This window comes from Otolemur garnettii, unplaced genomic scaffold (assembly GCF_000181295.1).
Source record: "Otolemur garnettii isolate 467f Iridium unplaced genomic scaffold, OtoGar3 scaffold00203, whole genome shotgun sequence".
NCBI lineage: Eukaryota > Metazoa > Chordata > Mammalia > Primates > Galagidae > Otolemur > Otolemur garnettii.
The window spans coordinates 2,016,134-2,028,155 of NW_003852598.1; the positions used below are offsets into that span (position 1 = coordinate 2,016,134).

The 12,022-nt window shown below is 38.3% G+C and overlaps 1 protein-coding gene across 8 annotated transcripts in view; it reads left to right on the forward strand.

Annotated features, from left to right (window-relative positions):
* The window catches only part of CTNNA2 (catenin alpha 2), a 1,095,877-nt gene that overhangs the window by 1,024,980 nt on the left and 58,875 nt on the right, over positions 1–12,022 (forward strand). For all 8 annotated transcript variants that reach the window (XM_012812356.1, XM_003801234.2, XM_003801236.2 and 5 more), the window contains 2 exons: positions 1,755–1,906; positions 10,055–10,168. In XM_012812356.1, the coding sequence (XP_012667810.1) occupies positions 1,755–1,906; positions 10,055–10,168 (266 nt within the window). The remainder of the gene's footprint in view (positions 1–1,754; positions 1,907–10,054; positions 10,169–12,022) is intronic.

A 12,022-nucleotide genomic window follows, 5' to 3' on the forward strand; every position in this document is an offset into this window, starting at 1 on the left:
TATTATTCAGTCATGTAAAATAGTTTAATCTCAACACGAACAGACAACTGAAATAGCCTGAGTTTAATGCAATTGTTTTTAGAAATATAGTTTTATCTGATGCATATTTGCAGCAATACAGCTCAATATTCCCCACATTTTCTCTAAATGTAGTTCAAAATGAAAAATAAAAAATGCAAATAATATAGAAATAAAACCAATCATGGGTAATCACCCACAGAGATTCACCCCAGGCCTGGTTTGGTTTTGAAAATTTGTACCGAAAGATTGGTCACTCTCTTTTCTCCTAACCTTCCTTTTTTTTTTCCCCCCCTTTAATGTATTTTCCTGGTAGAAATATATTTTTCTAGGAATGTTTTTCCTTGAGTACTCTGACCCTAGAGAGTAAAGTAATTTAGCAGAGTTTCTCTCACAAGGATTAAAATGGATGTTAAAGTATCCACAGAGGATGAAAGTGAGTGTAAAGATGAATCAGGCATGAAAGTTCAGAAATGGAAATAGATGAATGATATTTCTATTTTATCGTCCTGGTAAATAAAACGAATTGTGCTTTTGGCTTTCATTTGTTCGAGGAATTGATTGTTACAAGATAACAGCTGAGAAAATTGGATTATAATTTTTGAGAATCAGCAAATCAGCAGCATTTGTAGAGTAGTCAGTAAGGGTGTTCCAGACATCCCATTGAGTTTACTTTCCACAAACCTCCAGGTGTGTGCAGGTGTCCCTCCTTAAAGGAAGAAATGCCAGCTTTTTGGAAACTTGTACATGCTTCATCTTTTGTATCAAAGTGATCCTGGGAAAATGGACAATTTACCTTTGGTCTTGGCTTTCTGTGAGCCTTTCCACTGGAGTGTTTTTCCTCTTAGTCCTTTCACAATTTCCCTCCATCCCAATCCCACTCCTGCCTCCCTGTCTCAAATGCTGCATTCCTGAAAAAAAGTAAAATAGATTGGTCACTTCATTTGCATTTTATTGTGGAGCAATGTGGGTTATGGTCTGCTACTCATCGGCAATGGTTATGACATCTGGTCTTAGTTATAAGTACTGGTACTTTCTTTTTTTTTTTTTTGAGACAGAGCCTCAAGCTATCCCCCTGGGTAGAGTGCCGTAGCGTCACAGCTCACAGCAATCTCCAACTCTTGGGCTCAAGCGAGTCTCCTGCCTCAGCCTCCCAAGTAGCTGGGACCACAGGCACCCACCACAACGCCGGGCTATTTTTTGGTTGCAGCCATCATTGTTTTTTGGCGGGCCTGGGCTGGATTCGAACCCGCCACCTTAGTTAGGTGTATGTGGCTGGTGCCTTAGCCATGTACTGGTACTTTCAAAAAGCCAGATTTCATCCAATATTTTTGTATGAATTATCCCATTGAATCCTGAGATAAATGTCATAGATAATAGATGTAGAAGGATGAAGAAATCTTGGCAAAGGATTCACATCTGTACCTAGCAGAAGTAAAACTCGACTCAGGATAACAGGAAATCTACATATATACACTATGCCCCACTTGCACGGGTTTCACGTTTTTTTCTCTTTAACAAACTGTCACCATTCATGAAGTAATAGCTCACTTTTCCTGCTAAGGTAAGTGGCACCAAGACCACTAAATTAGGCCATCCGAAACTGGACAGATGGGCAGCCTGCTCTGCGGACTTTTGGAATATCCAAGGGCCTGCCATCTTACCCAAAAGCTAGCATGAGAGGTAGTGAAGGAAAAATTGCCTAATCCACTTTTTTTTCATTTTGTTCAACCCAGTGATGCCACGCTTTGCTGAACAAGTAGAGGTTGCCATCGAAGCCCTGAGTGCCAACGTCCCTCAACCGTTTGAGGAGAATGAGTTCATCGATGCCTCGCGCCTGGTGTACGATGGTGTTCGGGACATCAGAAAGGCTGTGCTGATGATCAGGGTATGTGAGGCCTCTGCAGCTCAGAGCTGCTCAGAGCTTCTAATAGGGATTCTGAAAAGTTAACTGTCTTTATTTATTTTTTAATAATTCAGTTTAACTTGGAAAGCTGTTTGGTTTCTTTAGTCAGACAAGGTAGACTTTTTACGTAGAGAGGGACGAATGATCCCAACAAGCCTAGATTAGCACTAAATACACTAAAATAGTGTCCCTATTTCTTAAATGCTCTCTTTCCTAAATGTCACACCAACTTGGGGATACCCCTGCTAGTGTCCATTTTGCTTCCTACTAAGCCCGTCTTCCCATCAGGATCAGTAAATCACAGACCTGAAAGCAATGAAGATTACCCAGTTTCCTAGTATTTATAAATAAATAATAATAGTTATTATTTTATAAATATAAAGGGATATATAATCTAATTTTTCTTGTAAAAGGAATTCAAACATTATAAATAAGGCCCTATAGCCTTACATCAAACCTTTTCTGTCCCCCATCTTACTGTCTTCTTATCTTTAGACTTTGGTTTTCAGGTAAGAGTGAGCCTCCAAACCATTGTCTAAGTAATTACATATAATCACAAGCCTAGAAAATATACATTATAAATGACTTTAAAACTCTTTTATTATTTACAACTTGTTTGGTGCACTCTCCCCCAAGATTCCTTCGTCTATCTCTCTGAAGACACATAGCTTAACATTCTATTTAATTGCTGCATAGTATTATATTTCATTAAATAATGATATCTTTTTTCTTCTCACCTTACCTGCATTTTAGCACAGGAGTGTTGAAGCATATTCATTAGCCAAAGAATTCTTTCTTCAAATAAACCGAATAGGTAGCAGTGCAATTGATGACACATATACATCTATAGCTATTATGATTGAAGTAGAGATGGGGCTTTTGCAATATTCCAAGAGTATGGTGTCCAATAGAAATATTTAAATAATTTTAAATTTTCTAGTAAAGATATTTAAAAACCAAAAAGAAACAGATGAAATCAATTCTAGTTTTAAATAATATATTTTATTTAATCAAATATATAAAAAATGCCATCCTTTCAACATGTGGCAGTAGCCATATTGAAAGTGTTCAATAACTGCACACAGCTAGTGGACAAGCAGCCCTAGATTGTGTCCTCGCCCTTTATCTTCACCTTTAGCCTCCACACATGTCTCTGTGACTAATCCAGGAAAACAAGAAGTGTTTCCTTAGTGGGCTTTGAAAATTTTTTCTGAGCAATCATTGAATGTTTAGACCAATAACCTTCCCCAAAAGAAAACACTACAAAACATTATCAACCAACTAGTTCATTTTCTATGTGCAATCCCTCAGGGATTTCAGGAAGTATGGTGTGTTCTTCCCCAAATTCTGATAGTCTTGAAGCCACCAAATCTAGGCATGGTGGTCTCTGATTGCAGTACACACAACACACTGCACTGCTTCTGCAAAGACAAGAACAGCCCAGAGTAGAGCTTCACCACAGAGTTTCTCTTGTGCTCTTTCCTGACATCCGCGCTTCTGAAATGTCCACCAGCACTTTGAGAGCCCAAATACCATCTCCTGATCTCATCTTCAAGGCAGCTTGGGTTTTTATATGTTAAACATTAATATTCCCTTTATAATAATCCCAGGATCAACTCAAAACTATGAGATCACAAAGCAAGTGGTATCACACAGCACTAATTATACTTCAAAACATGGTTCAAATTTGTAATTTGAAGACTCACCTGTTGTTCAAACTTGCCCATTTTATACCTGTCAAATTTTGACCATCTTTTGAAGCCTGGCTCAAACGTTTCCTCCCTATTTTTCTCCTTTGACAATAATGACCCTTTTCTTTAATCACCTGTAATAGTTTCTGCCTATGATAGTATTTGGTACACTATTTCCTTTTATGTCTGTTACCTCCTCTGGACTGTCCCTCTTTCTTTTCCTTTTACCGTGGTATTTTGTCTGACACAGAGCCTCACACTGTGTGTAGGAGTAGGTGGGATGGGGATAGAAGAAAGAGGGAAGACAGAGAAAGACAGGGATGTAGAGAGATAGGAGGAGGACAGAGGAAAAAGATATAAGAATTGGAAGAAAAAGAAAGGAAGGATAATCAGCCTTTTAAGCCCATAATAAATTAGATCTTTTTCCCCCCATTAAATACTAACTTGTGAAATAAGGTAATAGACCATGAGGTTTATGTTTTCAAAGCAATTGGCACTGACTCCCACTATCATCCTCAAGACTCCCTCTTTTGCCATTTTTCTGCTTTGTTAGCCTTCACATTTTTGTGACAACCATTCATCTGGGAAGCTGAGGAAGTTTATAGCCATCATTCATTTATTCATTCATGAGCTGTAAAAAACCCCAATGTTAGATAAAAATGCCATATCTTCCTCATATGAAGTGTCATTCCTCTATCTTGACATTTCGAGTGATTTGATTAAGGGATTTCACACCACTTAAAATTTAGGAAGAGAGAAATGTACAGTATGTACAAACTGTTATTTTTAAAATCCTTCCCATTCAGCACCCAAACGACTTCACTTTGTACTTAAATAATTTCTTGGGTTTTTTTTTTTCCTAAGTAGAATGATCAAGTCTATTTAAAAAAATCTATCATACCAAGTCAGAGAGATAGACAACAAGATAAGAAGAATTGTTCCTTTCCCAGCAAATTTGACCGTCCCTCCTTGTCTCCTACGGTGTTGGTTATACTTTGAGAAAGAAAGTCGTCTCTTTCACCAAAAATGAATTCAGAAATGAATAAAGGGTCAAATTTTCCATCACCTTGCCTCTTGGCAGTAGATACATATTTAATGGCAACTCTGGTATCTGAGTGCTGGAGGCCAGCTCCAGGCAACTCTCTGAAGTAGACAAAGCTTGCTCTTTCTGTATTCCAACCTCAGCTGTCCCGGCCCTCCTTTTCTCTTGGAGAAAGTCTACCCTTCTCCTCCTCTAGGAGACTATTTTTTCTTTATTTTTCTTTGAGGCTCGTCCTCTGCGTTCAGTCAGATACATAGAAGTTGTCTGATTATCCCCACAAGGTAGTTTCAAAAATGAATAAGCATTATCTCACAGACCAACATTATTTGTAGTAGTTGTGCTCTATAAATTCACTGTGAACACTAAATTAACAAATACTAACCCACTGCTCCCAGGGAAAATGGAGGGTTAGGTTAGTTGAATTTCTTGTCACATTATGATGAACTGATCAACACAAAACCTTGTTTTACATGGGTTTGTGTTCAAAGACACTTCATTCCATACATATTGTTGATTAATTAACATTGCCTTAGTGGCCAACGGTACTAACTCATGCTTGAATGGAGCTTGTCTAACATGTGTTTCTCTATAAGACTTATCATAGCCTTCTTGCACTTGGGAACACTAGATAACAGTTCAGCACTGTATTTGGGGGTTGTTTTAAGCAAATCACCACAAAACAAAACAAAAAGTGGCAGTAAATAAGCCACAGAAACAGCTCTTATTTACAGTATGAAAACTTAAACTAGAGGGTAAAACATTGTGCTGTTTGACCTTGGCTGAGAACATGTACATTGGATGACTCAAATTTTTTACACTCTAGCATGTCTGGAAATAACTACAAAAGCACCGTGAACATAGATTTTTTGAATTACAAATAAGTTTTAAGGAGTGGACAGATTCACAAATAAGGAATCTGCAAATAACGAGGATACAGTGTATATCCAGGATGCAAAGAGTTACATTTTTATTATTGGAAATGAAAATAAGCAGGTAGGGTAGAAGGTGGTGATGTCTTGGTTTCAGGATATTTGTATTCAACAAAACAGTAGGGGCTTCTCATGAGAATGACTCTGAGAGATCTACAGTGATACCTGTACACTAATCTTTTATAATCAGAATCCATTAGTTGGGTTGTATATGATACTTTAGAAAGCAGGGAGAGGGAATAATGGGGCTGGGACAGGGTTCAGATGAAGGTACCAAGCATATTTTGCAGTATATAATTCACAACCACATTTTGGCCCAAATTTCCTGAAAAAATATTTTTGTTTAATTTTTAATTCAAAATGTTATTTGTTGATATTGAAATACTTTTTTTGTATTATAGAGAAATGTTAGGATTTTTTAACCTATTGTGATCTACAAAATTTTATCTATCAAAAATTAGAAAACCCAAGAACAGATGCAAGTTACAAGAAATTTTATGTACTGGTAATAAATAATACTAATGGTGTATAATGTTCATTCTTATTTTTCCCCCTCGAAAATGGGGCACAAAATATGCATTATACATTGAAAAACACAGTATGTTGTTTAACTCCCCATCTCCCCAAGTATGTACCAAGGTCTCCTGGAGCATCACGAAATATTTTTAGAAATTAAGAGCAACATGTAGACATCTCTTAGATTCTATATGAAATATTAGCTGAAGATAGTTCACAGTTTAAGCATTAAGTTGGCCCATGTCTTTTGATATCATATATAGGTGAAGTTAGGTTTGTGATGACCACTGTAATAAAACACAATCTCAAGAGTCAGTGGGTGCCCATCTAGATTCTAAGATTTGATTAAGCAGTACAGTGTACAACAGATAGTAAGGTATTAGATCACAAATATGGGGTAAGTTAATTGGACTAAACTGCTAGATCAATAAAACCGTTAGGGTTTTTTGTTTGCTAATTTTAGCCTAGAGGCACTATGAAAAAATTATTGGGACCATGAGGGCACTATGAACCAGTAAAATTTGGAATCTATACCTTAAGTATTTGGGGGTCTTGGCATGCTAATTCCTTTCTCTATGCTTCAGTTTCCTTGTCTGTGAATGGTGACAAACTTTGCCACAGGTATCATGAACTAGCATAAACCTGGGACCCGAGAAATACTTCTTTTCCTCATCCTGCTGGGATGAAGTTTATCTTTATATTATCAATTAATGAAAAATAATTTATAAATATATCCACAATATACTGAAAACTGCAGTATGTGTCATAGCCAGAAAAGATTGAAAAGACTTTAGAATCTACTTATTGACAAAATATATTTACTTATTACAGGTTGTTATTTTCCAGTTAATCAACATAGCCCTGTAGGATCCCTGGGTTTGTTTTCTTAACTAATTAGAAATAATTCAGTATTATTTATTTTTAATCGGTAATTCAGTCTTGCTCATTCATTCATCAAATATTTGCTAGAAGAATACCTGATGCCCACATTGTTGAGCTGCCCTAAATAAAGAGGCAAGCAAAGTAGTCAAAAGTCCCTAGTAAATAGAATGCCACACATTGTGCCACAGAGAAAGCTAAGGCAATTTAAAGGGAGCAGAGTTCAGGGTGGCATGGATTTTTATGAAGGATGGCCATAGTCATTGACAGGGTAACATTTGAAAAAAGAATTGGAAAAAGAACAGGAAACAAGCTCTAAAGTTATTTTTTTGGAGGACATTTCAGACACAGGGAATGGCAAGTGTGAGGGCCAGAGTTGGGAGTGGACTACAGGGCTGAAAGACCATGCTGAATGAGATGGGAGTCACCAGAGGGTTCTGAGCAGGAGAAGAGCATGATCTAACTTGGACTTTATGGGGGCCATCTGGCTATGCTGGTGAGAATAGGCTGTGTTGCAAGGGCAGAAGCCCCCAGGGTAACCCAGGCTAGAGATGCTGGGGGCCGGTCACTCCTGACTTGGGGGACTTTTTTATGTCTCTACTGGGATTAGATCTCTAATTCTGTCTTCTAATCTGCAACCCATTCCAGTGGTGTAGAACTGTGGTAGAAAATCCTCCAGACTCTCCTGCCAACCTATTTGTCACCCTCCTCCTAGTAAAACTTCCATATGCATTTTAACCTTTTCTCTAAATGCTCCTTATTACATTTTAGTCAGCTGTCAGGGGGAAGGACTGTGAATCTTCCTGCATTGTCTCATTTTGCTTCTGTATCGGGGCTGTTGTAGAGGAAATTGAGCAGGAGGGAAAGGTGGATTTATCCTGTTTGTGACTGACATGAGGTATGCCCCTGGACAGGTCACATGATATTCTGGGGCCTCTGTAATAGGAACACATTGATCTCATAAGGGGAGAGATTTTAGAGGCTAATACTTGCTTATTTTTTGAGACAGAGTCTTTCTCCGTTGCCCAGTCATAAGTAGCATCATCATAGCTCACAGCAACTTCAAACTCCTGGGCTCAAGTATCCTCTTGCCTCAGTCTCCTGAGCAGCTGGAACCACAGGCAAATGCCACACCTGGCTAATTTTTCTCATTTTTGCAGAGACAGCACCTTGCTCTTACTCAGGCTGGTCTTGAACTCCTGGCCTCAAGTGATCTTCCCACCTCAGTAGAGGCTGATTGTGCCATTTTACAGATAAGACCCACTTTCAGAACCCAACAGTTAAATGGTAGGGGAACCTAGCAATGCAGAGTAGACCCAAAGTGTTTTTCGCCTGTTGAAAGGTGGCCTTCTCTAAGAGCACATAGGCAGAACGGAGGCTTCACCTTCTGTGTCTGGTCCCCAGTGCAGCGAGCCACATATTTTGTTTATTTCTTTACCCTATAACACTACCTAATAGTACAAGTCTAATCTCCTGATCTCATTTACAGACCCTCCACGGTTTTTTAGTTCTCCTTGAATTTGTGGTGGTTCTTGACCAGCTGAAAAATAACACTCATGCTTTTAAAAATGAGTAATTCAAAAAATAACAGCATGAATGGCAGAGACATTTACATGTAATTAGGAAACTGCACATGCACAGAACTATTTATACGACTGGCTTGGATGGATTTGCTGCCTGTTGAACGCACATAGAAATATTTTAAGCCCATCTATTTGCCTGGTGGTTTCACGATGGTTAAAACCATGAGCTCTGAGACCCTCAACGTATTAACCACTGCCACCATTTCCTAGGTGTGACACCTTGGAAAACTTACGCAGCTCTGAGACTGGTCATACGTCTATAAAGTAGGGATTACTCCACTAGATTGTTGTAAGGATCAACACCTCAGCTGAATGCCTGTCTCGTAGTGGGTGGTGAATAATGACTGCTATTATGTTGCTGTTGTTATTAGGTGTTATGTTTTACTATTAAGCACAGTAATTATGGCTATCATTGATGAATTTATTTTTATGGTTCACGGAGCATTTTCCTATACATCTGGGCTTAGAAGTCCTGTGGGGCAGGCAGGGCAAATAGCAATTATAATCTCTATTTTATGCACGAGGAGACAGAAACAGCAAAATGAAGTGACTTGCCAAAAGCATACAGCTTATGAGTGGCAGAGTTAGGCCTAAAACATCCCAATTTCCTGGGTCCACATACAGGTTATTATTTTTTCATTTAAATTTATTTCTTTATTATGGTTTTGGGGCCATTGTCAGTGGAATAAAAGCTTATTGTAGTTGGCATTATGCTGCCAGATTGAGTTTTTCATTGACTCATCCACTAAATACACAGATCACCAAAATATTTGGACACAGTACTATAGGTACCGTCACATTCTGCTTATTTCTGTTGAGTGAGATTTTCCGTCTTTCATTTTTCCTTTTCCCTTTCAAGAACTAATGATGAAAAGTGCTTGTAATCTTGTCATCTCATCTGTCAGCCTAATTTACCAACTTGCTGTAATTGTTCCACGCTATACTCTAGCAGAGTGAGGAATGATCAGAGAATATTGTCTCTGTCCACAATAAAAATACAACCAGTTATTTGAACCAGGTTCTGCCTGCTCCACCCCTGCTTTCGTTAATAAAATAAGGGAACAAAAGCTCTTTCTTCTCTCATTGTTTTAATATTTCTATGAAGGAAAATTGAACATCTGTAGAGGACTGAGTGAATGTTAATAAGGTTGATGGTTGAGAGAGAAGGAAAAACAAAAGTGATACTCCCAAGCTTGGAAAATTACTAGGCATAACGTGATGTTGGCATGAAGGACCCCATTTTATGCCTGTCTGATTAATCTCAAGGATCCATCAATAACCACACCTGATTAATTACACAGAGGTAGCCAAAGAAACCAGCAGAATGAAAATTCCCTCTTTTGGATGGGGAATAGACAACTGCATCATTAGTCCTGCTTGCGATCTGTTCTGTTCTCTTGGAAGACAGAGCCCCAGGAAGTGGGCATGCAGAGGGATGGGGTAAAGATTAGCAACTTCAGATATGCTGATTTCTCTCTTTTTATTTTTAGACCCCGGAGGAGCTAGAGGATGATTCTGACTTTGAGCAGGAAGATTATGACGTGCGTAGCCGGACAAGTGTTCAGACCGAAGATGATCAGCTCATTGCCGGGCAGAGTGCACGGGTGAGTGGGCGTCTAGGACTTTGGTCTGGTGTGCAGGGGTTGTGTTTCCCACAGTGAGAGGGAATTTCTGAACTGCAGAGACCTGGGACCTCAGAGATTCAGGGCTTAGAAGTCTGCACTCTTTATTTGGGGTTGTTTATAGTAATTCACATTTTATACAGTGGAAATCACCACCACCACTCCTGATTCCCCCTAACATCTCTTTTTATCTAAGGGTTAAATCATAGCAGCCACATCAAAGCAAACCCTTATATGTATAATTGATTTTGTTAGGGCTGGGGTTATAATTAAACTATAACAAGGGATAATTTAGTAATTTTCATGTTTTGCATTAGCACAGTCACCATTGTTCTGCTTGAAGTCTCCAAGCTTGTTGACAACACAAGAGGCGATGACAAATGGGGAATCAGGGTGCTACTTTATCAATGCCTGGGCTATTGCTCCAAACTTTGGCCTTGGGTCTGTGATATTCAAAACCACATCTTATAAAATTGGTTCAAGGCCACTAGGTAGAGAGAGAACCTTCGGTTTCCTTCTAATACCTACCTTTGCCAAGACAGTAACCTTGGATCTGTCTGCCATGTGATAGGAAAAGAAGTTAGAGAGACATACTAGAAATATGCCAGATTTAAGGAATGGAGCTAAAAGCAAAAGATAGAATACCAGCTCTGCCTGTTACTTGAGTATTCCATGATACTGTTCACCAACACAGTGATCCACAGGATATCCTGGAATTGGACCAAGATGATTAGTTTTATCGCCCAAAGGGTAGATGTAGAATTATAGATGATAAAGGGAGGTGGAAGGAGATTAAAGCCAGAGGGATCATATTAAGATTATCCTGTTTTATTAAGGCTCTATTTCCATGGAACAAAAACAAATTATAGTATATTTAAGTTTCTTAATAGATAGATATTCTAAGTTTCTATATTAAGTTTTACTTAAAGATAATAAATAAGCAGAAAGTTGAGAAAGAGGTGGTCATTTAAATTGGGGATTAGAAAACCCCAGAAATTCATGTTGCCTTAGGAATTATGAAAGAACAGTAGGAAAGAACCAATCAGAGCTTAAATTAAGGAACACTTGAAGGAAATACTGAGTAAAAAAGAGACTCTTGTGCCTAAAAACCAGTCTCACCTATGTGCTTTATGTCCTGACATTCTCACCCGGTGATCAAATGATCCGGAAGGATATAAGTGAACATTCATAGGAGGAAGGGAGATGGGAAGTCAAGAACATCAAAGACTCATCAGCTTTGATTTCAGACAGACTTGGTTTTGAATCGTTAAGAGTAGAGGGAAAACCATCCTCCAAGCTACATGTTGCTTGATTTCTCTGAGTTTCAGACATATCATCTATAAAGTGTGACTGATAGACTTACTTTATATCCTACTTTTGATATTTAGTTATTTAATACTTATACAATAACAGACACAGTATTTGCCATACAGTAAGTGCTCAATGAAGATGGCTGCGGCAAGTATCCTTTAAAAGAGAAATCCCTTCTGATTAAGTGACGGTGACAGTAGAAAAGCACATAGAGGACACAGAGCCCATCACTTTAAAAATTTCTTGCAGATGGTACTTAATCCCCCCTAAAATGTTGAAAATTAGGAAGGCCAGTAAGCTAAGAATCTTTTAAGGCTGTGTTGGCATAACACCAACTAATTAAACAAGTCAATTTACCTTCAGAATTAAGTAAAACCAACATTTGTATGTCACTGACAAAGAACAAGTTTGAGCAATTCGTCCAAACATAAGCAATTTAAAGTCAACTTGATTGACTGACTGTAACTCAGTATAAATACAGACGGAAGGATAAAGACCTGTTGTACAAAGCTTATCTTGGTTGAT